Source organism: Urocampus carinirostris, chromosome 7, assembly GCF_059441175.1.
Source record: "Urocampus carinirostris isolate Australia breed hairy pipefish chromosome 7, RoL_Ucar_1.0, whole genome shotgun sequence".
Lineage (NCBI taxonomy): Eukaryota > Metazoa > Chordata > Actinopteri > Syngnathiformes > Syngnathidae > Urocampus > Urocampus carinirostris.
The window spans coordinates 11,033,953-11,061,421 of record NC_142355.1 but is presented as its reverse complement, the minus strand read 5'-3'; the positions used below and the strand labels follow the sequence as shown (position 1 = coordinate 11,061,421).

At 37.8% G+C, this 27,469-nt stretch overlaps 1 protein-coding gene across 3 annotated transcripts in view; it reads left to right on the top strand.

Moving 5' to 3' along the window:
• cmip (c-Maf inducing protein) overlaps positions 1-27,469 on the top strand; it is a 61,161-nt gene that overhangs the window by 19,974 nt on the left and 13,718 nt on the right. For all 3 annotated transcript variants that reach the window (XM_088339743.1, XM_088339744.1, XM_088339742.1), the window contains 15 exons: positions 2,571-2,696; positions 3,722-3,772; positions 5,578-5,739; positions 6,789-6,830; positions 7,960-8,022; positions 8,126-8,206; positions 8,318-8,421; positions 9,730-9,834; positions 14,031-14,468; positions 17,223-17,288; positions 23,399-23,425; positions 23,500-23,548; positions 23,614-23,721; positions 23,814-23,930; positions 26,005-26,145. In XM_088339743.1, coding sequence (XP_088195869.1) covers positions 2,571-2,696; positions 3,722-3,772; positions 5,578-5,739; positions 6,789-6,830; positions 7,960-8,022; positions 8,126-8,206; positions 8,318-8,421; positions 9,730-9,834; positions 14,031-14,468; positions 17,223-17,288; positions 23,399-23,425; positions 23,500-23,548; positions 23,614-23,721; positions 23,814-23,930; positions 26,005-26,145 — 1,680 coding nt within the window. The remainder of the gene's footprint in view (positions 1-2,570; positions 2,697-3,721; positions 3,773-5,577; positions 5,740-6,788; positions 6,831-7,959; positions 8,023-8,125; positions 8,207-8,317; positions 8,422-9,729; positions 9,835-14,030; positions 14,469-17,222; positions 17,289-23,398; positions 23,426-23,499; positions 23,549-23,613; positions 23,722-23,813; positions 23,931-26,004; positions 26,146-27,469) is intronic.

The window sequence follows — 27,469 nt, the reverse complement described above, 5'->3', positions numbered from 1 at the left end:
AATTGTCTGATATTGTTTTCATATAAACCAAACTTTCTTGCTGCTTCCAGGTTGCTTCTTTCTTCAGCCCCTGTTGTCACTTTTAGCTTGAAGTCAGCAGTATAGGATTGACCATTTTTGGTTTTCAGACATGTTGTAGTGCAAAAATAATTTTTCAAATTTACAAATAGAATTTAACTGTCTATTCTTTGGTTGCTTGCTCATGTTAACCCCATTGGTTATCTGTTGGTTTGTTGTTCATGTATAAATCTAAAACGCAAGTTGGCTCGAGACCTGTGTTGATAATTTCAACCTTGCCCTATTGTGCTGACAAATGCATGTATGTTTTCATGCATGTGTTAGGGCTTTTCAAATAGACTTCCCCAAAAAATGTGACTCATACTCTGGTGTGACCTATATATGTTTTTTCTTTCTTAATAATGGATTTTTGGCTGGGGGGACTTATAATCTGGAGGGACTGATAGTCCGGAAAATGCGATACATAGGCTACATCTACATATTCTTGTTTTTATGAAAACACACCAGCAAGAGAGCAGGCGGTAAGTTTCTCTTACCGCGTCTTCTTTCATTTTGGAAATTAGCCAATGAAATTAAGAGAACAGGAAGGAAGATAAAAAGTTTCTTTCTAGGAAAAAGGTAGAAAATTGCTTAGTATTAGACAAGATCTTGAGCCGAATAGTAGCATTTCAGGGTGACAATTGCCACGATTTTCCTTATCTCGCAACCATCACCCCCACCTCATCAGATTTTTTTGTTTTCTTATTCCTGCATCTAGTGTACAAGTACATCTCGTTTCTTTTTGAACAATTTCATAATTCCTATTTCTACACAATGGAGACAAAAACAATGTCCTATCAATATATTGTGGTGAATTGTGTGCCACTAAGCTTTATTGTGGATTGCACACAAACAGGACATATTTATCCTCCTGGAAAGGTGTATGACTGAAAATGTACATACACCACAAACCACTATTATTTTAAATTGATTTTGTCAGATTAACCTTAAAAGCAATCTGCTATGGTCAGATTTTTTATGAAATTTAATTTGGGTCGGGTTTGGGCCCAAGATCATACCTCTAATGTGACCGTTCAGATGGTGATTACAAAGAAGAGCATATATTTACTACTGCGCCAAGAGTAAACACGAATGAGATCTGCTTTGCGTAAAATGTAAGCCCTATATCTCTAGCGTCCGCCCCAGGACAACCACAGTGAGCAGAATAGTGCCTGATAGCAACCCCGACGTGTCTTTTGGTGTTGTTGTCATTGATGGTTGTGGCAGAAGTGAAACAAATTGCATTTGCTTGTTATTGTTTCTTGAGGATTGAAGTAAACGTCAGGAATCGAACATTGACACCGATGAGAGTAGTGAAACCACACCACATTTAAAGGCGCAGTGTTTAAAATATAGTAGTGGCTTGTGAATGTATGGAAGTTATCTGTCCTACACTCAGGGGGTATGTCGGGTCAACAAAAAGGCACGGGGGCTTCTTTTTCTAAATGGCTTTATGGTAGAAGTGTGTGTGTATGCGCACTCACGTGTGCACACTCTAAGAGATCATAGAAAGGATTGTTTGGAGGAGAAACACTGATGCAGTGGTGAGTGATACCGGAACCCATCATAAAAGCCTGTTTTACTATAAACAACTAAATAAAAACATAATAGCCGCAATGGTGATTCAGTTTCCCTGTTGATCATACAATCAGAGTGCATTAAAGTTCCATCCGATTTGTGCATTTTTGTTGAAGAGACGTTGTGTATTATTTAGAACCTCCTAAAAGAACTTCATGCATTTAAAAAAACTACATTTTGCAGATTATTAAAGACATTTCTATCTAATTTATATAACATAACGCTCACCTAGAGAAAGCTGACATGATTGTGCGCCGTTTTGCTGTTTCGAGGTCTCCCAAAAAACAAAATCCTTGTGAAATGTCGGGCAAAAGAATGAGTAGAAAAATGGTGCCGTTCGGTCCCTTTGAGTCTGAGCCCTTTGTATTCTTCTTAGGGATTTGTAGAACTCCTTTTTTTTGTTGCACGACACAGAGGATCTACAACGTGGTGCCCGGAGCCACAAGGTTAGCCCCCTAATAACACCTGAGCAACCTGCCAAAAGGTTCTATAAAAAGCTTACCAGTTATGTCCAGGAACTGGCATGATGTTGAATGCTTGACTTCAGCCTATTTTAACTTCTAGTTTTAGGTACTTAACAATTGAAACATGGTAATAACTACGTTGTCATTTTAGAAATGTACATAAACTGGTAGCCCTTCGTGCCAATCAGTAACAAAAAGTAGTTCTCAGCTTTAAAAAGTTTGGTAACCTTTGATCAAGGGTGTTACTTTAAAAGTGAATTAACAGTGAAGGATGAGAGTTGCAGAACATGCTGGCATTCTCATTCACACGTGATTGGAGCAAAACAAAACAGGCTGTTTCAGTTTGGAATTAGCATTTTAAAAATGGCCAAAAGCTCAAAAATTTGATTCAGCTGATAAAGTCTCCTTTAAATATTCCAGTATTTTTAAAAAATCCTGTTCAGAAAGTTTGCTTTTTTCACTTGTCTGCAGCCCACCGGTTATATGGAGACATCGTTGTCCTACAGCTTCATAGAGGACTTGCAGCTTCTTGCATGGGACAACGCACCAAAATACTGCGTCCAGCTCAGCTTTCCCGGGGGCACCGTCCTGTTACAGGTAAAACCTGTCTTTAAAACGTGTGTGTGGGATGATGCAGCTTTCACAAGGATAGTTGACGTTGATTTGAAAACAGAAATAGCATAACACTGCAACAGAAATTAAATTTCCCGAATTTGACCACAATTTCTTCTGTAATGCTGGTTGAATTTTGATCGTTTGTTTCAGACTCGATTGTCTTAAAAGTTTTATCAGTTGAGCAGTAGGCCCCGGGATTCGTTTTCAACAAAAATCTGTTATAGGAATAGTTGACAATGAATTTAATTGTCGACAGTTGTCGCCAGATATGTTTTCCTAACATAGTTAGGCATCTTTGTGGACTATGATTTCTGCAGAGTCTTTCATGCGCAATAGCAATAATCTTGAACGGTAACATACACAAATTATGACGTCAACATCAAGTACGTGTACAAAAGCTTTGAAAGTTTGGGAGCATTCAAGCCTGGGCAGTTAAATAAAACTGAGTCTGATTTGCCTCTGTAAGATAATAGCCAGTCTTTTGTGCGTTGGGCTTAACATTCAAGATAAGCTCAAGAAATGAAATTAAAAAGTGATATTCAATTGTTTAAAAAGAAATACGTCTTGAGATGGCCACAAAGCTTCCCTACCAGGTGGACAGATGATTTCAGGCAAACTTGCAGTGTTTGTTATAACACAGCCTAAATGGATCAAGTTTTCATACAGTTAGTTTCCTTTAAAACCTGGCCTGTAGGTGACACACCAAAACACAGAATAAACTCATTTTTCAATTTACAAATGTGATGACTGAAGATCATGCTTGCGAGGAAATCGCTTGACTGTAGGCTACTTGTTATAATTGTCTTCAACAGATGTTTTTTTGGAAATAACGCTTAAGTCCATAACTTATTTAAAGAGGAAAGATGGATAAGCAAAAAAGTTACTAATATGAGGACCAGGTTTGAAAGATATTAACTTCCATTCATCGATTACAGCATTTGCTTTTTCTTACCTCTGGACAAATGTTACAATGTCATTTCATGTTTTGTTTATGTTTGGTCCTGCAGGCTGCAAACAGCTACTTAAGGGACCAGTGGTTTCACTCCTTACAGTGGAAGGTAAGCACATGTTTTGGTTTCATATTGATAGTGCAAAGTGAATTTGCTGTGGCACTTAAAATAAAATTTGCACTTTGTTATATTACTAATTCCCCTTTAAGTAGTACTTTACATGATCGGTAGTGCAATTCTGTGTTTGGATTTCTTTTTTCCAGTCAGCCTCTACAGGTCCTGTTTGATACTTTTTATGTTCTTTCAATATTTTTGTATGTTAAATAGACAGAGAGCCGGGAAATTTTGAAATTTAAATGAGATTATTTTAAGACATTAAAGGACACATATTTGGTCATTTAAGAGCATTCACTAAAACTTATTATTTCTAAAATTATATATGTTAATGTTTTAAGTAATAGCAGTAGTAATAGTATTCCTGCTCTCCTTGTCTATGTGATACATAGTTTTATCAGTACTTAACTCCACACTTAGAAAAAAGTGCTGATTCAAGATTAGAATCCAAACTCCTCTTTGTTCCAAAACAGAGTAAAACTGAAACATACAATGAAAATACAGTGAGTCTCACATCATACCACAAGCGTTTGACAAAATCCACAATGTAATTAGAAAAGTCAATGAAATACAAACAAAATTTCAATCAACAAAAATATATATTGGGAAACTTGGAGACAAAGAACAGAAGCACATGACTGTTGATAAGTGACGGTGCAATGAGTTCAAATGAGAACATTTAAATACTGCACCCATATGGGTCCCTATGTGAAGGCATTTCCTGTCCGAACGTTTCCTTCAAAATAAATGTGCAAAAATAAACTAAAATAACTTTTCCTGTTGTGTGGTAAAGCGTTAGTTGTTCACAGAGTAGTATTTTTTTATTTCATTACTACTGAGGTGGATGTGCCTATGTATAAAAGAAAATGCACTCAAAATAGATTCCCGCCCTTCAGTTAATTATACAAAAATATACACGACAAGAATCATTATGAACACAAATCATTTAAAAGCAAAACATCCTAAAAAACATCACCTGTTTTGTGCCATTGCAAATATGTGATGGCATACGTTTACATGCAGGGAGTAGTCTGACTGGGGTCAAAATGTGGGGTTTTGCACCAATCTGTACGAATCCTTAATATGACTAGGGACAAACGAACAACCCTGCATACAAGGGGTTCTCAAGCGATCGAACTGGAAGGGGTAAAGCACGAGCAACGTTCTTGATTAAATATATTTCATTTCTGCATTTAACAGTTTACATTAAACGACAGAAAATCAAATGGACATTTACTGGAGAAATTAACAAATACACCTGAGCCTTGTTTTACTTGGTAGCCGGAGTTAGCATGTACTAAACGCTTCTGTATTACAAGTTCACAGTTCTTTGCCGCATCAATGAAGAAAAAAGAAAAAGATATCCTGGATGCAGTAACGTGCAACGGTAGATGGAGCAGTCAAATGGGTACATATGCACAAGTAACCTAAAATGAAAGAACTAACCCAAAAAGTTCAATTGGACAATAGCAGCAGTCAGACAAAGACCGTGATAGGAATGGGGTAAACATTGACATGTCTTTACATAAAATCGGACTATTTCCGGCATGTAAAGATACCCATTCATGAGCCAATCAAAATGGTAAAGGGAAATTAGTACCAACTTTATGAGTGTTAGTGCTTCGTTTAACTAATATTTAAGCAATAACCTTGTGAAAAGGAATGCCCACGTATAAGATACAAAAATAAAATACTGTGGTTTCCAATAAATCAAATTATTTATGTGATTTGCCATTTTAAAAATCGAAAATTTCTGAATCGTGAAACAGTTTAATTGGAGTAACTTATTTCCTATTTAGAAAAAGATTTACAAATACCGCAAGGTGTTGAACAACCCAAGCCGCTGGGACGTGGTGCTGAAAGAGATCAGAGCACTTGTGGACATGGCTTTGACATCACCACTGCAGGACGAGTCCATCCATCAGGCCCCTCTACATATCATCTCCACTTTGCTGGCTGAGGTATGAATTTAGACACACACAAAATCCCTTCTTCTTCTATCTTTGATACTTTCATATTTTCCTTAACTACTGTTAAGAGTCGAAACAGCTTCCAAATGTTCAATCAAATTCATTCAAGGATCAATTTGATGCATTTTTAATAAAATATAGCATTTTTACTTAGTGTGTGAGAGGTAAAGCTGCTTGATGCAAATTTAAACCTAAATTCAGTCCAAAATTTATTGGCTATGGATAGCAACAGTTGCCATTTCGAACAGTTAAGTTGCACTATACAGTATGTATTGTGATTTCATAACTGTTGCTGGTATATTACGCTACACAAGCCGGTATGTGTTATTAAGTACCGTATATTTTTCTTACCTTGAAAAGAAATTAAGGATTGGGTGCACACTGTACGCAAGGTTTTACAGTATATCACCGTGTTTGAGCAATGAATAATCAATCAAAAAATATCGCTGACCACAATCTCAAAATATTGGGTGCAACTGGAATCCGAACATGGATCGTGGTGTTGAAACCACTAATCCTAACAACTAGACCACCACTGATATAGATGACATAAGAAAATATATTCCATTTTATCTCTTTATCAAACTATTTTATTCACTGTACCAGAGACTAATGTTAGAGAATGGAGAAAACAGAAAGTCGTCCTGAAATATATAAATACATGCAAAAAAGCACAACGAGGAAAATAACTCTTGGCTTATACCTATTTTTAATCAAAAAGTAGGGGTGGGCGTTATACACGAGTGTGCTTTATACACTAATAAATGCGGTAAGGTACATTACTTGATATTCCCCTGGTCTTTTGATATTTAACAGTCCTTCGTGCATCATTGTGATGTTGCCTTTATTCTCTGGTCTTCCTTGTGTTGTATTTGCATTTTTCACAAGTAGAATCGATCAGGTGTTGGCCAGGCCCAGTCACTACTCTCATTCCACCTAAATCTTATGTTTATTTTGTCTTTCTTTCTGTCCTTTTTATTCATACAATTCATATATATAAATTCATATATAAAAATATGTGTTGTTCTTTCTGCCCACAGAACTCGAATCTCAGTGCACAGGATCATGAGAACGTCATTGTGGTAAGAGATTTTTCAATTTTTAGTTGTATTTCATTTTGCATTCCACTTCAGCACAAATGTAACAAAAGTTAAGACATTGACAAGAAATAATGAATACAAACATACACTTTGGGTTGCTCTAATAGCTGTTTTTTTTTCTTAGAGCTTAATGTTTTTGATCCGTGATGATTTATCATGTTATTATTGTGTTTTATTTATTGCATGTGTGTATATTAATGCTCTTCTGTATAAATCAGTGGTGTCAACTAGTCAAGGGGCCAAATTAAAAATTTGGCTACAAACCTAGGGCTGGACTGATCAAATGTTAAACATTTTTGTAATTACGCTTATAGTCTAGTGAACCTAATTGAACCTACTGAAAACTATACGAATATATTCCAATATGATCAAATACATAAATTAGTGGTAAGTTTTCTTGCTCCATCAGTAATCTTTAATTTTCAACAGGCACAAATTATAATTTCCTGTATATGAAAATCCTCATAGCATGAAGATCAAATGAAAAAAGCTGGTATTATTCAGTAGGCTTTAGTTTCTATTTTAGGGGAAGTGGGTTGCATGTATTTCAAAGGAAAAAAATAATCGCAATCTTCTATCATTCACTCAAAATATAATTGGATTGAGATTCAATAAAATAAAGTGCAAAAATCTATTACCCAAAAACAACACTTTCTTCAAGGAGCGGTAACGTACAGTGAAAAAAAAGCTACATCTAAATACTTGTTTTTCCTGGGTGTTACATTCCCAAAAGAACCCTTGATAGGCAAAATTCGTGAAGTAGAAACAAATGGGGTGTCAGCATAAAGCTCAAATGACATTGTTTTGGTCCTAACATCCTCCTGTTAATGGTACATTCAGGGTACCTTGGTAAAACGGAAATGCCAATGAGCTGGTTGTCATATTTTTCCAGATTATTAAAAAATTTCGATTTTAATTCATTGACTTCATCCAGGTGGAATATTGGTTGTTGTATTCATTTCATCCTTGTTTTCTGGTCAGTCAAGTGTATACTAATTTCTTACGCCGCCCAAGCTCTTACTGTAACATTTTCTTTCTTTTAATACACCATTTTGGTGGGATATTGTTTTCAGTTGTGTTTTTTATTTTTCGGATGTCTGTCCGTTTCCAGGCAATAGCACCTCTCCTGGAAAACAACCACCCACCTCCAGATCTTTGTGAATTCTTCTGTAAGGTGAGCATTTACAGCATTTGAAAAAGACAGTTGACAATATGCGAATTCAGTAGAGATAACCCGTACTATCTAAATTAAATGGAACCAACTTGACTTTTTGTAGCATTGTCGGGAACGACCACGCTCCATGGTGGTTATAGAAGTGTTCACTCCTGTGGTCCAGAGAATCCTCAAACACAATATGGTGAGAAATGAAGCTACCAGTAAGAGTGATGTGATTTCTCTTGACCCCCTCGAGGATGTCATGTGCTGTCTTCAATTGGACTAGTCATGCCTTTTGTTGCGCCTTTTGCAGGATTTTGGAAAGTGCCCTCGCTTGCGCCTCTTCACTCAGGAGTACATTTTGGCCCTTAATGAACTGAATGCTGGAATGGAAGTTGTCAAGAAGTTTGTCCATAGGTAAGACATTTATCGTTTCAGTGGATTCCAATAAATGTATTTTAGACTGATACTTATAAATTCTGGGCCAGGTTGACTTAACACAAATGAAAAGTTTAAAGTTTAATAGACATAAAATAAGAAGAGAATCCATCTATGGATTTTCAACCTGCAAGGAGAACAGGGGAGCGAGCCTTCAGATAAGACATTCTAACCTGTTCAAGGCCCTTCCTGAACCAGTTTTTTTTTTTTTGTATTTTTTTCTTAATAAATAAAATTGAGGTTACAAAAGCACATCTGCCCTAAATGGTTTGGAACACCAAAGATCAGCTACATGATTTAAAAAACGGTGTTGATACCTTTATTCTGCTTTTAATATTGGACATCTGCAAAGGATATTTTATTATTTTGACTGTTGTGCGATATTGTTTGTTGTTTTGACTATTAAATAAATGTCGCTATCAGCCAATCAAGTTGCTGTTCTTTGAATCCCACACCATTTAGGGTGGATCTGCAGGTTACAAAGTCTTATCTGAAGGCTTTTCATTTTCAAGTTCAAAATCCATTGATGTCTTCTTTTTTTATTTTGAGTGTCTAAAGTTTAAACTTATGATTGCATTATAATCAAAATAACAGAATAAACTTATCACACGGTGTCTAATTTACCATATGAATAATCTACTGTTCGAACATTATATTTTAAAATTAAGAATAATTATCTTAGTTAAATATCCATGTTAGTTTACTTATTTGACTAAAAATAAATGTCTTCTTTTTAAATATTAGCTTTCTTGTGGAAGATAATTTTGCTTCTTTATGTATTATTTTTCCATTTGTTATTTAAAACAATTCTTCAAACAAATGATACATTTAGAACATATTTTTTCCTCATTTTACAATTTCTTAATAACTACCATTTAAGAAAAGCATTTTACCGTAATTGCTTTTTTATGTTTTATTACTTATTTTCAGCAAAATAAGACCATTAACTGCTTTAAAACAGCAGAATGATCTGCCATATTAGAAAAGTATGCTCATTTAAAATATGTTTTTTTCTTTTTGATCCAGAGCACCCAGTATACAAAAATTGTATGTTTTTTAATTTGTATTCCCATTAAAATGAGAACATTTTAAAAAGCACAATTATATTACAATGGCGCAACAGTTTTTTGAAGGTTTTCTTTACAGTAAAGCTTTGGTAAATTGCTACTTTTAACACTTTTTCACATTGATCGGTGATTGTTTTTACCCTGGCACTATGCATTTTCAAATCAACACGGTTTAAACTGAGTTCATCTGACTTTGTGCCTCATCTACAATGCGTTGCAGCATGCATGGGCCAACAGGGCAGTGCCCTCACCCTCGTGTCCTGCCAAATCTGGTTGCAGTATGCCTTGCTGCCATTTATTCCTGTTATGAGGAATTCATTAACAGGTTAGTCTGATGTGCACCCTCGGTTCACGAACACTTTTCATCTATTTTGCGCTGCAAGGTTAAAGTTGCCTTGCTTTTTTCACTTTTTACATATCCGTCTTCTGACCTTCTCAAATCTGTGGATCCTGAAAGTCAGCATTACAAAAGACTGCAACTCATACATTCGTAAAAGGCATTTTTATAGCTGCTCTTGACAAAAATGTATTTGGGTGTGTATAAACCCACAGGACTCTTAATAATTTCACCTTTAATTAAGTGATTTATTAAATTGTGGATAAGCAATTTCATCTACAGGAGGCGATAGGTTTAACAAGGCTGCCAAACTTTCCGATGGCTCTGAATAGTAATTTGACATTTAGACACTCAACCACCGAACTAGCCACTTTATCATGTTAGTGCGTGGCAGAAGAAGAGAATCCCATAGATGTAGATAGAAAATATGATTTTTGAGAAGGATTTATTTAAAGTAACGAAATGGGTACCAGATATTGTACATAAACAGAACAACATAATTTACTAGAGGGCTCTCCAACATGGTGCCTGCGGGCAATAGGTTGCCCCCAAAGGACAGCTAAGTATTCCGCGGACCGATTCTGAAGGTAGCTCATTGTGATTTTGTAGGATGATGATTGTTTTGTGTTTGACTGAGTCTATTTAACCCTTCTTCCAATAATTAGTAATAACATGATAAGTTGTTGTTTTAGAAATGCGCTAATTAGTAACATAAATTAGTTCCCCGCTTGAAAAAGGTTTAAGACCCCTGGTTGACTATGATCTTCTGAGTTAGAAAATAAAGAAGCTACTCCAAAACAGCATCTCTTCTACATAATGATAAAACACCAACTAGATTCAAATGAACAAATCAGGAAAGAAAGAAGACACACAATGTTGGAACACAAACTAGCTCTACATTAACGAAACATGAAAGACAACACGGGATATGTTTGAATACTGACTGGTTCTAACTGAACAAAGCACAAATAAAGACAACACGGGAAAGATACTTACTCGTCGATAGACGAACTACATAATGTTTCAACACCAACAAGCTCTAACGGAACAAAACATGAAAAGAGGTTGACATACTGATATGTGTACAGAATCGAGGTTAGATCTTGGGCCAAAATTTGACGGTGACGGCCAAAATTATCCTTCCTCACAAGAAAAATTCGGCGACATTCGGCGGCACTGTCGGACACAAAAGGCAGGGGCTCGGCAGGGGAGGGCGTGGGCAGTTGTTTTAAGAGATTGCCAAAATCCCTCTTGCTACTCACAAATAAAATGTGAAAATTCGGAATTACTTTAGGCTCGTCCCTCAAAACAAGTAAATCGGTTGAACTCAGGCTGGTTGGGCTTTTATACCCGCGGGCCGGGTTGTGTCAGGCTGGATATCTGACCTCTTGTACAGAATAACGAGTGGGCCATGATTAAGAGATCAGATATAATGCAGGCACACCAATTAGGTATAAGTGACCAAAGGAAATCGTTAAATAACCAATATTGTTTAAAAAGTAAGAAAAAACACAGGATCTTTCATATAAACATGCATGTTTTTAAATACTCATAGGTTAAGAAATTTGCATTTATTTTACACAACATGAGGCTCGCTGAGAGGGAGCTGATATGCTTGTCCGCCATCTTGTTGCTATGGGTACCCTTAAAAAACATTGTGAAATGTTGGGTAAAACAATTACATTAAATGATGCGGTTTGTTCTCTTTCAGTCTCTGTGGTTTCTGATTCTTTGTGATTTGTAGCACTCGTTTTCAGCTGCATGACAAATACAAAAACATCCAGTGGGAAAAAACACACACTGCCCCTTAAATACTTCGGAAATTAATTGAAGTGAACACTAATTTTCTCGGTTTGAAGAATCGACCGGTTATGGACATATGGGGTGCCACCTTGTCACGGCCCCATCATGCAGAAAATATACTTTGTAGACATCTCCAAAGTATGTACACAAGTGGTAAAGTTATTTTGTGTGTTTTAAATTCCATTCTTTTTTAAAGCCAAATCCCAAGTTCAATGCATCTGAACTGACCAAAGACTTCTCAGACGGTTATGGACGTCTCACTTGTCTTTGAGAGCTGTCATTTATCTATGTTCCATGAGACAATGTTGACAAAAATACATTTATAACATGTTGTAAAGCGTGCAATCACCGTCATGTAGGTTGCCGTTGCCAACATCATCAACCCCAGAGGATAACACAGAGTTTCGGAAACTCCAACTCTCCAAGCTACTGTATTGTTGATACCCGCTCCCAAGGCTCCATTGGCTCATCCTGTTCAGCTCTCTTTGTGTGTCTGTGTCTGTTACACAATTTAGCAGTAGCTTAACTCTTTCTGAGTTTAGATTATCATCCAAGCTATACCAAAAAAGAGTCTGACAGCACACCATAAGCATTAAAAAATCCCCGAAAAACTTACAATTTCATTTAAATTCATCAAAGATATTTACCAACAAAACCATATCTTTAGAATCCTACAGACAATGGGACTAAAGGCACAACGACAAAAGCAGATGGTGGTTGTGGGTGATGATGCCATGTGTTCGTTTGTTTTTTGTTTATTATTCGTTTGTTTTTTGTTAAAACATCAACCACTAATCAACAACAACAAACAACAAAATATTTGCACAAAAACAGATGTACAATACAGATAGTACAAAAAAATGTGCCCAAAGGGAGTAGGCTGAAACTTTTAAGTGCCTATCTCTAATCCATTTTTTCATTGCAGGGAAATCTCCAAAATCAAAACAAAAAGAACAGAATCTTACCTCACAAGAGTGAAATTTGAAAAAGAAATATTTCAAACTTACAATTATAGCGCAGGCGACTCCTTTAAAGTACAATACCCAAAGAAACTATATAAATCCTCTTGAGTGTGTTTACTGTTATAACAATTGTTTGAATTGATGTGATTCAGTTTTTTTCCCTTTACTGTAAATCATTCCATAAATCAATACCTTTTTTGGTGGCACAATAGCTTTTTAATGTTGTACGAGAATATTGGACCTTGAAGTTATGGATTCCTGTTAGGTTCGGGAGTGAGCAACCCGCAGCTTAGGGACTGCATGCGGCTCTTTAGGGTTCCGGAGCGTCTCCTTGCCGCTTTTACAAAAATGTTTACAAACTGAAAAAATGGGGGATGGAATTTTTATTTTTTAAATGTTTTCTGTGGGAGGGTAAACATAAAACAAACACTTTGAACAGTTTCCAATGCTGTAAACTGTGTAGTATAAATATTACATTTCAAGGAAAAGCTGGTACGATTTTAACCTTCTTGCAACGGTCTTCTGCTTTCCTTTCTCTACTCAGCTGGCGTAGTTTACGGCCAAAGTGCATTATCACAAGCCACGCAGTTGGCAGTTTTCAACAAATCGGCCATAGACAACAAGGGTAAAAAGAGAAAAGTGCGGTCCAAAATGGCTCTCCTACCATTATAGCATCTTCAAGTTTGAACATGTTAGATTTTAAAAAGTGGTTGTATGTTCTTAATACCCGGTGTTATGCACAATCCTAATAGCTTTCTTCTGTAGTCCAATAAGCGTTCTTATATTGCTCTTATATGTATTTCAAATAAATATACAATAATTTAAAGGAGCCGAACGGAATTTGGAACTTTTTACTCTTTGGGCTTTAGTTGAAGAGGGCCTCTTGTTACTTTTTCCATTTTCATGCTACGGTTACAAATAAAAACTAACAAAAAAAACACTGGGACGAGCACGATGACACATTCCAGCATGCTCCTAACCCCCATTTTTTCAAACTTAATGTGTTATGCCCCAAACAGCTCTGATAATTCTAAGAAAAACAGAGTGGAAAATAAAGCACAAGAGTTATTTGAACTCAGTTGTGCATTTTTAACACATTCTTAATAGAGAAAATTTTTAACTTTCAACTTCACATTCACATCTCAAAAGATGCAACACACATTTAAATTAGGTAAAATCAATGAACTGTACAATAAGGGTCATGTCAATGAGAATGTCTAACTAGACTGAACAAATATATCTCCCCATGTCACATTACTTCTTGTCCTAGAGCCTCCTTTGAAATAAATATGGAAAACAAACTAAGAAGACAAATTAACTTTTTTAGGGAACAGATCACATTGAGATTGTTGTTTTTTACATCTGAATATTTCCACTGTTTGAGGGTTATCTCGATCATTTGTCCTTTTTTCCCCACAGTCGCGATAACTCCCCAAGTTTGAAGGAAATCCGAAACGGGTGCCAGCAGCAGAATGAGCGAAAGCCCCCCATGCCTCTCCGCCTGCTGCGCCCAGAGCCCCCGATGCCACTGACCACCCTGCTCCCCCTCTCTTCCAACCAGGCTCCTCCTCAGCCACCTACCCCAGCAGCCCAAAACCCTCTGCCGCCAATCCCCAAATGCTCCCCAACACCGAGTCTGCCCCTTTCCCCTCCACCGTCTGTCGTCAACTCAAGCGAGATCTTGGTGGAGTTGGAACGCAACAACAACACGGCCAACACGAAGCGCAAGTCCGAACACGACGAACCCAACCTCATTGACTGCCTGCTTGTCAGTCCGGCTGTCAACACTCTCTCCATCAAGCTCCCAGCGCAGGCGGACCGGGTGCTCCGTTGCTTCGCTCTCATCCTCAAGATGCTGTGAGTCCTACACTGACTTTGGTGAATGCTGCAAAACACATGTGCAGCTTAACTGATCAGTTCATTGTTTTTCCAGGGTTGGTACGAGAGCTCGAAATCCTTGAAAAGGCTTAAATTTTAATGTTGTCTTTACAAGGATTGAAAAGTTATAGATTCTTTATAATGGTTGCCACGCTTTACTGCAAGTCTGCTTAAAAACGACGCCGACACTGCTCTCTGGTGCCTTTGCTTCGCCATTGAATTTATTTCCTTGTGATTAAGTGCAGTTGGCATTAGTTTGTATGACATTGAGGACAGGCGCATGCTACATATACAGGGCACTATGAAATCTGTATTACTGCAAGTATTATGTATCAATCATTAACATTTATTATAGCCTATGCAAAAAAATGATAGCCACGTTTCCCAGTGGCAAATTGTAATAAAAAGACCTAACCCCTGTAATGAGAGGGATTGGTTTCAAAAATATTTACACACATTTGGCCGTACACACAAATATATTTGCGTTTTTCTCAAGATCTAAAATGTGTATGTTTTGATAAATATAAAATACATTCTTCACATCAGATTTCATTCTATAACGGTCCTTGAGAAATTGGAAAAATGGCTTTAAAGGTCCTTAAAATGTGGTTGCATTTTCCCATGAAAGAGTTAAACGAATCCTGTTCTTTACATCTTGCAATGCTATAGAATCTGTCCTGTATGACATAATGAAACAAACACTGGATCGGATTTCCATAAATTCTGGACCACAAGCTGCTACTTTTTTTTCTACATTTTAATACTGGAAAACCCACGGGACATAATTTTTAAAAGAAAAAAAAATGTTCCTAGGTCATCCAGGGTTAAACACTCCGGCTTAAAATACAATGCGGCATATTTTCCTTTTTCTCGTGAGGCAGTTGGTCACAAGGGTGTGGTGACTTCAGATGCACGCTGGGCCTCAGCCGCGGTTCCCGGTGCTCCCCGTTCGAAAGCGCGTCCCCGGAATGTCGCCTCAGCCGGTGCCTTGCAGCCAGCTTAGAATTGGTGCAGACCACGGGAACCCAAAAATTTCAACAAAGCGGTGACTATGCGATGTGATATCTGCTCAGAATGTCAAAGTGAAGAAATTCAATGAAGTGTGGGTAAAAATATGATCGCCAAACACCTCTTCATCTAATCAGTGATGAATGAGATTTATGGAGCAAGATCATGACCTTGGCATGATCAGTGGGGAAATGTCCAGTACAGAAAAGTAATAAATTGCGCTAAGACACTCGTTTGCAGACCGTGTCCGCAGTTGTCGATCTTAATCAACTAGTGCAGCAGTCAATATTAATTACCATTATCGTATACGCAAGATTGCAACAAAAACATTTTCAAAACATCTACTGTACTGTCCATCCATTCATCCATTTTCTGCACCGCTTATCCTCAGTAGGGGTGGCGGGGGTGCTGGAGCCCATCCCAGCCATCTTCGGGCAGAGGGCAGGGGACACCCTGAACTGGTTGCCAGCCAGTCGCAGGGCACACAGACAACTCACTCGCTTATTCACACCTAGGGACAATTTGGACTAGCCAAAAAGCGAAGAACATGCAAACTTTACACAGGAAGGTTCGATCTCATGACCTCAGAACTGTGCCGCACATGCGCTAACCACTGCGTTGCCGTGCTGCCCTACTGTACTGCACTGACTGAAATTCAGAATCCGTGCAATTAAAACAGCCTGTACACATGATTAGCCATGTGACTGATTGTGAGCTCTCCTATCCTTTGCGCCCATGACAAAGTGATGGAGTATTGCTACTACTACATAATAAAATATACGCTCATAAACAATTAGAATATAACAAGTAGTGTTGGCTTATCGTATGTTTTAGTGTGGCAGATGGTGACTCAATATTTCAGCACTCTTTGTTAGACCGATCTTGTCTTGCACATTTAGTCTCTAATCCGGATCATCTCTGTCACTGGCAGGAAATAACAATGTCATCACAGATTGTGGTACACTAGCAAATGTTATCCTTGATGCAGCATTTATTTGGTAAATAAAATTGTTTTTATTCTACGTATCGGTAGTCTGTCTTGCTGTGAGTAAATAGGTGCTGCGTTGTGTTTGCAAGGTTTATTGTCGCTTAATAAACGCAATCATTAATAAGGGGAGCACATGGCTGAGGTTGTAACTATAACTGGTCAAATTTTATTTTTGTCTATTATGTTGATGTTTTGTAATCTGTTAAGTGTTTCACAAACACAGCGTTTCAGTTTTTTTTGTTTTGTTAATTCATTAGAAAAAGACGTTAGAGGAAATTATAGTTTCATCAGTCGGTCTTAGAACATTGATTTGATTTGAGATTGATATTTGTTTAATAGGGATGCTGCTGGAAATGTGAATTTCCCTTCGGGGATGAATAAAGTATCTATCTATCTATCTATCTATCACACAGAATTGCTCCTTTTCACATAAAGGTGATATTGGTATGGATGAAGCAAGTGAGTGAAAATGGGTCAGACAGCGTGAACTGTAATTGCGAAAGTGGAGCTCTTACGTGGCCTCAAATGAAGCTTCACCATTTGTTAACTAAAGGGAACTTGGTGTTACTTGTCTCCTTGTAATGTGATCAGCCTTCGCTTAAATCAGCACAGCAGTCTTGCGTCATCCCAGCGACTCGTGTTCAACCACACCTTTTGTCCTTGACGTTGTACTTATTCAGTGTTCAACCCTCTTTATCTGTATTCCTTTAATGACTGACTGCCTTTTTCTGTGTCAGGTCGGATTATGACGACTGGAGGCCTGCGTTGGCCAGCCTGTTGCAGCCCATCCCTTTTCCAAAAGAGTGAGTTGACTGAACACTTGTATTAAAACTGACACTTCGGCGACTAACAATTTAACAAGGCGTCATAGTGTATTTTTTTGTTACCATCAGATCATTGACATTAGCTGAACCTTCCGTGGAATTGGATGTGAATTGCATACTGTAGAAATTGAGGCAGTCGATACAGTGATACACTACATAACTACGACCTAATCACACTGAAAACATGGGTTTATTTGGGCATATGTATGCTGACGTAGGTTGAACTCCCTCAACCACCCACATCAATCCCAGTGGATATGAACTGGAAAATCCATGCTTTGTTCCCCAAGGAGTCCGTTTAACAGTAATGTGCTTAAAGCTGCCCCTAGCCAATTCTGGAAGCAGCTCTTGAGAGGTTCATTATGTGGTAGAGATGGAGCCACTTGTTGTCGGCATCATTTCGACTCACGTGTATTTTACGTTTACCACTGTTGCCCTGTAATTTAGTTGAGGCGTCATTGGGAATGACGAAAATACTCCCTCAAGCTGAGGATGTAATTAGACAAGCACACATGGTTGCTACAAACAAGTCTTGTTTATACCATGGGTCTCCAAAATGGTGCCCGTGGGCACTAAGTAGCCCCTAAGAAGAGTAGCCCTTGGACCGGTGAAAGCAGCTCACTTGAGAAGGGTCACAGTGAATTTTTTTTTTGTGTTTAGGCTATTCTCTGGCATGGAAATCTCTCACCTCTAGGAGTCAAGTAAAGTCAAGTCATTTTTATTTGTATAGCCCTTAATCACAAAGAGTCTCAAAGGGCTTCACAGGTTATTACACAGACTATTTTTTTTCAGACTATTATTACACCATCCCCTGATCTGGAACCAACATGAGGGCAAGGAAAAACTCAAAAAAAGCTCAACATGAGGAAAATGAAGAAACCTTGAGAAGGGACCGCACATGTGGTATCCCCCTTCCAGGATTACCAGACAGCAAAGGATGCTGCAATCACAAATAATACAGAGATATTGTCCACAAAAAGTATAGGTTATTCATATGCTATAGCGTAGAAGTGAGTCTTAAGCTTAGATTTAAACATTTCCACTGAGGTTGCAGATCAGATCTCCGGGGGAAGAGCATTCCACAGCACCGGTGCCCGGTTGGAGAACGCTCTTGAACCAGAGGAACACTTCTTGGCTCTTGGGATCACCAGAAGACCGGCGCTCTCAGAACAAAGGCTTCGGACCGGAACATAGGGGGAAATCAGATCTGAAAGATATGAGGGAGCAAGTCCATGTATGATTTTGTATAATACTAAGAGAACCTTGAAATCACATTTTAGGCTAACAGGTAGCCAATGCAGGTTAGCCAAAATCGGCGTGATGTGATCGGACTTTTTTGTCCTAGTTAAAAGCCTCGCTGCGGCATTTTGTACCAGCTGAAGACTCTTGATTCTGGACTTCAGAAGACCGGAGAGTAGTGCATTACAGTAATCGAGACAGGAGGTAACAAACGCGTGAATTATAATCTCCTCATCCGACTGAGACAGTATAGGACGAATTTTAGCAATGTTACGAAGATGGAAGAAAGCGGTTTTAGTAATTTTCTTCACATGTGTTTGAAAGGACAGATCAGGGTCAAATATGACACCTAAATTTTTAACTGAGTCACTCTGTGTGATGTTACATTTGTCAATGTTCACAGCAGTTTTTGAGAATAACTCGCGGCATTTAGAGTTAAGATGCAAGAAATTAAAAAATTTAAAAAATTGAGAAATTCACCATTTTGAAGGCACAAAAGGGTGACCTATGTGAAATGCATGGATCAGAAAAAAAAATGTTTTTAGGTGGGGAGTAGGGTATTGAGTTTTCCCAGAGTAAATTCAGCTTTTGAAGTGGTGCGTTTGTTTTAAAGGTGGGAACCGTGGTTTGACTTGTCATTCAAAAGTTGATAATTAAATATTTTCTCTTTTAAGTATGTCTTAACGATGCCCAACTGATTTCAAAGAGCCTTTCTGTATATTTTTTTCACAGCACTTATCTGTTTTTATCTTAGTTTTATCTTCGATGTTCTGGCCACAGAGTGCAATAATCTAGTGAGAGTTATCTCATGTGCACGCTTGACGTTTTCTTTTATTCTAGGATAAAAATGGTGAAAGTAAGAAAAGGACTGTTTCAAATACATTCCAAATGCCAACCCAAAGCCCCCAAAAAGATAAAAAATAAAGAATAGATTCTTCGAGTACATCTAAAGGAGACACGTATGTACATGTGCCACACAAGCACCCAAGCACCTTGACAGAGGCTGCAATGATGATTTCAGCCAGAAGATGGCGTCAGCAAGTAGATTATTTTGAAGTTACAGACACTACCTTTAACCCCTTTACGTTCCCTTTTGAAATTAGCCTAAAACCGCAATCCAAGACGTACCCAAAGTCAATTGAATGCTATTCGTGAAACGTTTATAAGAATATGGACTGTTTTGGTCTCTTTTGAAAGGTAACACTCTCAAATTTCTCCCAATCTGAAATAATCACTGCAAGTGCTACTAGTATTGAGTAATCTGAGTTGGAACACACATAAATTGAAGATTCGTATTCAGTTTTTTTTTTCGCTATGAAATGCCTGCAGATGAGTTTAGCATGGGCATCTTAGCTGGAAAACAGGTGAGACGATAGCTTAATGCCTTACCTTACCATGTTAAATTTGATCACAATCTAAACAGACAAACATTGTATTTGACACATTTCTCTATTGGTAAGTGTAGGCATCTCCAATAGTGGCCATTTGGAGATGACCAGTTAGGAGCACTTAGTTTTGCGACTGTGTATTTTACTTTGCCCATTTTCTAGACATTTTGAAAAAGGGTGTAAATGTTTGACTTCTCCTTCCAGAATTCAGTCAATGATTGTTCACACTTGCGCGTAACAATGGTGCGTAAAAATCAGTCACGAGTGGCATTGCGCACTTTGATTTTGGAGTCCAAATTGAATACACAGTGAATATCTGCGTATCGTTCTTTTCAGATTTCCTTGGCTAACAAATGTGTCGGTCTTCATTTGAATCGGTTACTACTGGCTAAAGATATTTGGAGGCAATTTCAGTCTCATCAAACAAGCCATTATTGGCTAATGCGGGCTGTTGACCGTTAAAATAAGTGCCGGGAGTGGTGCCAATCAAAATATCAAAGGCTAACGGCCATATTGAAAATAATTTTACGAGTCTGTTTATTTGTGAACTGAAATTATATGGCAAAACGAAATTATTACAAAAAGAAACATCCAACAATTCAGAAATGCTTTTAGGCAGATTATTTTTATCTGTTGGCATTATCGTGTAATATTTAACACGGTTGGATTCACTGGAGGGTGCTTCTTTGCAGAATATCAACTTATCAGCGAAATTCCCTGGGGACATATTGGTTGGGGACTCACGGCTTTATAGTTTTCGGGTATCTTGTTTCAGACTGGTTGTGATGTTTCTGTGATGAGTACATTTTGAAACGGTATCATCATATCTTGAATCCCAAGAGTTTAAACTTTCCAATGATATGTGACATGACATGTTTCAGTGACTGGTGACTTTGTACAGACACGTATTTGTTTATCAACAGTCTTTTAAGGGATTAAAATATCTGTGTAGTGCGTAATGTGTATTAGATATGATCTTATCACACTATTTTTATTCACTGTACCAGAGACAAATGTTAGACAACGAAAGAACTAGAAAGTCGTCCTGAAATATATGAATGCACAAAAGCATGCCGAACTATGCAAGATGTATCCCTGATGAATCGGACTTATGGAACATTAAACAACATTGTAAATTATATGTCTGTATTGTGTAGTTTAGTGGTTAGCTCATTCACCTGACACGTGGAAAGTCCCTGGTTTTCAACCGGAAACATATGTTGGCCTGGAGAGGGATGGGTGCCACCAGGCTATACTTGCCCAAGACACACCACAGGAAATAATAATAATAATAATTTCCTTGTATTGTCATTCTGTGTAACAATGTACACAGAACGAAATGTCGATTACACCTGACCCGTTGTAGCGAGCCGATGCAGCCGCAGCCAACAGAGGGCGCCGCCGACCACTTTTATGGTGCCCCCACGACCCTAGTGGTTAAGGGATCCAACCAACCAACCAACCAACCAACCAACCAACCAACCATTGTGTTTGTGTTTTCAATAAATGATTTGAATTAAGGTTGCACGTATTAAATAACGTTTGTCACTTTGTAGGCTTAGTTCAAGCAGAGAAAAAGTCAAACAAAATTTTATGCGATTTTAAATAAATAATTGGGGGTGCATGTTATACACCAATGAATACAGTATTTCTGCATTGTAATAGCATAGTAATCAACATGATAACTTGTTAATTTATGTTTGTGTTTGAAACTGTTTGCCCTTTGCACTAGATAGATAGATAGATAGATAGATAGATACTTTGTTCATCCCCGAAGGGAAATTCACATTTCCAGCAGCATCCCTGAGCTGAGAACAATCGAGAACAATCGAAAATAACACGGGAGCTGCTGGAGTGGCTGCCATTCGTGACGGCGCCGGAAGAAAAGATTCAATTTGAATCATGTACAAACAAACAAACAATTGAATCATGTACAAACAAACAAACAAACAACTAATCCTTAACCAAAAAGTAGCTTTTCGCTTCAAAGAGGTTTGTGGCCCCCGGGTTAATACCAAGCACTATGCAGATCGTACTTACATTTTCTGTGTCGGCTTCACCTTCACTTATCAATCAAATATTTTGAAACAGTGGTGTTTTAGCCCCTAGCTAGCAACATAGCTCAAAGTCACAGCCTCAAAACTCAAAACTTTTGGCCAGGTTTTCCTTGGTATCGGCTTCTCACGCTCAGATTATTATGTAGGAATTTTATTTTTAAGTTCTTATTCCTTTGGACCTGGTAATTAAGCCAGAAAGCCCCAGATGGAATGACAGTTAAATCAAGTTCCACTAAAGATTTTATTACAAACCTTCCCAAAATGGGAAAGTTCTATGTTATCATTGAACACTGTTTAATTGTTCTCAAGCTTTATTTAAGCAATTCAGCAACTTGATTTTTGTATTGCATTTAGAGGTATACACTAAAAAAAAGTTTAAAGGATCTTTATTTGACTTTCACTCAAGTAAAGGTAGAATGTTCAAATGCACGCTGACAAACCTATCATGTCATGTTTTTATTTTAATGGTCACTCACCCTAGTTCAAATGAGGATCGGCATTATTGTGCAGATAAGTAAACAAAATACTGTAAAAATTGGGGATTGGGAAACCCCTTGACTATTTTGCTTAGGTCACATTTGATTGCAAGATGTCTTACTGCAATAATCTGTGGTCTGTGCAGCCCTTTGAGACTCTTTGTGATTTAGGGCTTTACAATTAAACATGACTTGACTTTACTTGCAACGACAACTGCAAGCTCAATTTCCAGTTTCTATGATTTTTGCGTTTTATTGAAATGCTTACTGTAGGATTGTAAAACTTGTTAAGAGTCACAAGGAATACAATAAAGGACGTTTTAAAATCTTAGCCATCCATCCATTATTACTTATCCTCAGTAGGGTCGCGCGGGTGCCAGAGCCCATCCCAGCCATCTTTGGGCAGTGGGCAGGGGACACCCTGAACTGGTTGCCAGCCAGTCGCAGGGCACACAGGGACAGACAATTAGCTCGCTCATTCACACCTAGGGACAATTTAGACCGGCCAATTAACCTGGCATGCATGTTTTTGGAATGTGGGAAGAAACCGGAGTCCCCGGAAAAACCCACGCAAGCACGGGGAGAACATGCAAACTCCTCATAGTAAGGTTGGTAGTTGGATTTGAACCCATGACCTCAGAACTGTGCCGCTCACGCGCCAACCACCGCGCCGCTGTGCTGCCCTTTTACAGATGGCATTCCATATAAATATTTTTTTTCACAAGGAAGGAGCGACGTCATAGTCAGTAGAACCCCGCCCTGTGGCATCATGTTGAGCTATTCCTCCAAGATGAATGGGAAAGATCCTTGTCATCAACGGTCACATACTATGGTTAAAGGTTCAGCTAAAAAACTCAAATAATAAATGAACTAAACAATTTTAAATACTTAACAATTGAAAATGATGTGTCATTTCTCCTGTTTTGCAGGGCCCTCGCGCATGCCAAGTTCACAAAGTAAGTATCGTATGCGACGTGATCAGATTTCAATTTTGGTTTACCTGCTTGATAATTTGTAACTGTTCAAATAGGGAACTGAAATATGTGATTCAGAGGTTTGCTGAGGACCCAAGGCAAGAGGTGAGATTGTTTATACCAGTGTCGACCCAGGGAACAGTTCTTAACCATTTCTTTGTACTTGTAAGGTTCATTCCTGCCTACTTAGCGTGCGTTCAGGAAAGGATGGCTGGTTTCAGCTCTATAGTCCTGGAGGCGTGGCCTGTGATGATGACGGAGAACTTTTTGCCAGTATGGTAGGTGAAAAATATTGTCAATGAAACACGTAACTTTACTTGGTTGTCATCGTTATAACAGCCACCTCTCTCTTACGCTTTGTGTATTCCAGGTTCATATCCTGATGGGCTCCTGTTATAAGACGAAGAAGTTTCTCTTCTCTTTGGCTGAAAACAAGCTTGGCCCCTGCATGCTTTTGGCCTTGCGTGGGAATCAGACAATGGTGGAGGTATGGCATTGCTTTTTTTCTGTTAAATACCGTAAATTCAGGACTACAGAGTGCACTTGATTAAAATCTGCATGCGCAAATTTAAGGAAGAAAGTCGACTTTGTGTTTGTTAAAGAGTCACCGAATTTTAGACGTTTGGCTTAAACAGCCATAAAATAAAATCATTCACGGCCATCTTTTACATTCAAAAAAAATCAAAGGGGAAATGTCTAGTACAGTTCTTTTTTGAGAATGTTTTAGTCACCTCGGTGTGTGTTTGTTTTTCAGGGTCAGTATGGGTGCTTAAAATCCTTGAAAATGCATAAATATTAGTTTTTCAAGGTTTGAAAAGTCTTTGAATTTTGGGTCAAGTGGTTGTAAATGCTTGAAATTGTTGCTATTTTTCTCGATTGTCATCAAAATAAGAAAATTAAGCTTTAAAAGAATTAATTTTCTTTGGCTTGCACTCACCTTAGATACATTGTTTGTGTTGGTGGGAACAATAATAATAATAATAATAATAACGACAATTAATAAATAATTATTTTTATCAGCAATATATTAATGTATCATGTCTTCTCTTAATGTATTGGAGAAACTGGAAAATTTGCTTGGAAAGTCCTTAAAAAGTTCTTGAATTTGACCATGAAGAGGCTCCTAGTCCGGAATTTACGGTAGTCAAAAAAATATAATTTCTTGTCCTTTTTTGTGATTTTGTGTGATGACTTAAAGTGCGGATAAAGAATTTCAAACTCTCACTTTGCAAGGACAAAGTCAAATTGGTATTGTTGCAATAATAAACCACAATCAGCAATCTGAAATGGAATACAGAAAAAAATCTACTTTTAAAAAATGTTCATGTCTCAAAACTACCGTAACTTACAGTGTTATATACGTGATTAGACATTCAGGCAATTCCAAAATTTAAAATATTTTCCTGCTAGGTTTGTAACAAACATCCTTGAGCATTTATTTTTTATTTTGTTTTTCCTGTATAAAGGTGAAGTCAAAATATGCTTGGTAAGCTTATCCTAAAATACCTTGACTTCCATACTTGAGGTATTAGGTACTTTAAAAAACAAATGTTGGTGTACAGTGGCTGTTTAAGGCACGGGCGAGGCAGATAACCTCCCAGGGTGGCATTTTTACCATTACACATGAGGGGCGGCATGAGGCGGTTAGGATGGTTCGTGGTTAGAATTCGGCTCCTTCACTACCGGGAGCCGGGCTTGATTCTCCTTGCATCCAATGTTTTTCAATTGTGGTTAACGATATTTTTTCAGTGCTCAATCATTTCACAAATACGGTAATATGCTACCGTAAAACTTTGCATATAACGTGCACCTAAACTTTGAGTTCTTTGAGTAATAAGAGATCTTTTAAAAAATCTAATTTGTGTTTTAGTATAAATGGTTCCGGTTAAACAATGTAATTGAAATCTTTCAGTAGAGTGCTTTACACATGCGCCCTCTTAAGGATGTCATCAGTCAGTCATGAAACTGATTTGAACGCTTCAAATTGTGTTCCAGTCCAAAGCAAATCAATTTTTGTAATTCACTTGAAAGTACAGTTTCAACCTCCCAAAAATCTCAACTTAATGATAATGTAAAATTAGCGGAAGTTGATTGATCCATTGTAGAACACTGCCTAACCTTCCTCATCTGTCTGTGAGCCTCTGAGAGCCATTATGCAAATGTTCCCAGCCTTTTTTAAATGCCAAATACAATGTTTCACAAATTCAATTAGGGAGCTTTTAAGTGAAATCGGGGCAGATTCAGAGGCCCTCCAAAGAAGTACTTGTACCATATTCCTGGTGACAAAACCACTTCCTTCTATTTATCATGGCATCTAGGTCATTTCAGCACTTTGCAATAATCAGTGCTAGCCCTTGTCAAAGTGGGGTGTTGTGCAATAATGAAACATGTCACAGTGTTTATAGAATCTATTCACTACCAACTATGTCAAACCAGCTCTGTTAACACTATATACACAATTAAATTCAATTTTGTGCCTTATGGTTTTAAGTGAATTTCCGATGCATGGTCGAACCATGGCGGTCCGCACTCTACTTAATGATATCATCGTTTGTGGGCAGATTTTATGTCTGATGTTAGAGTACAACATTATCGAGAACAAGGACACCCAGCTGCAGATCATCTCCACCCTGGAGAGCACCCAGGTGGGCATTCGCATGTACGAGCAGCTCTGTGACCGACAACGGGAGCTCAAAGAACTGGTGAGTTACTCTGGCAAAATACTCACACACTCAAAACCCTGTTATTTCGCGGGGTTGCATTACAAAAAGAATCTGTAGAAAACGTATTTATTTATTTATTAGATACTCTATTATACATTGAAACCAAAGAACAAACCCTTTTTACAGGCTCAAGCATTTGACGTATAAAATTACTGTACTTTATAAATATTTTTCCCCAAAGAACTTCTGTACTGTCAGATAAACATTTTACAAATGATCTTGCTGCTATTTTGCACAATTAATTCAGGACACTATCAATTTTGTACTTATACGGAGTAAAACAGAGAGGGAGAGCGCAGAGTGAGAGAGTGAAACTGAGCGAGAGAGAGTGTGAAACTGAGAGAGAGAGAATTGAGAGAAAGGGAGAGAAAATCAAACAGAGCGAAAGAGAATTGAGAGAGAGAATCAAACAGAGAGAGAAACTGTAGGAGAGAGGGACAGATCAAAACTGAGAGTGACAGAGATAAACAGAGAGAGAGAGCGCGAGAGCATATATTTTAAAAGGCACACAGAGTGTAATATTTAGTGCCTCCTAGTGGTATAAAAAAACTTTCATCCAGTAAAAAAATATTGATTTGAATACTGGGCATAAATACATGAACTATCATACCAATGTTAACAGTCATTATTTTCTTTTCTTTTTTAAATAAAGCAAATTAAACATCGGGTGCCGCACTTAGTATTTAAACTCCACGTTTACCAGGGGTGGGCAAATTCGGGCCTATGGGTTGGATCTGGCCCCGCCAATAGATTAAACTCGACCTGCAGACAAAGCTGAGAGAAGCACAAGAAAAAAAAATCACGTCTAAATCTACCAGGCACCACTCACAAAGCCAACTGTCCACTGCAGCTTTTTTGCAGTTTATCAACTAGAGAACATTTGCTTAAACAGCCATCCTGATGTCATATGAATTAAGAGAAGTCACAGACACAATGTTTAAGCCAATAGGATTGCACTCACCTGAATTCATTGTGCTCAGGGCCAGCATTCAAATAGCTGACATTTTTCTGTACTTGCTGTACATTAAAGGCAATAAAACACTTGTGAAGTAGCCCTTTTACATTTTGACCTTTTCAATGCAAACGATTTAATTAATTGTTAAAAAAAAAACAATGTAATAATATTACTTTGCTCTTACTTTTAAGTTTTTATTTGTAAACAAAAATATATTTGTAAATTTTGAGTGTTTCAAAACCAATTGGATTAAATGGTCTTTTATGAACAAAAGGACAATGAAACCTAATTTGTGTAAAAATGTATTGGTTTATGTTGAACTTTTTCTTCATATTTAGCAAAGATATC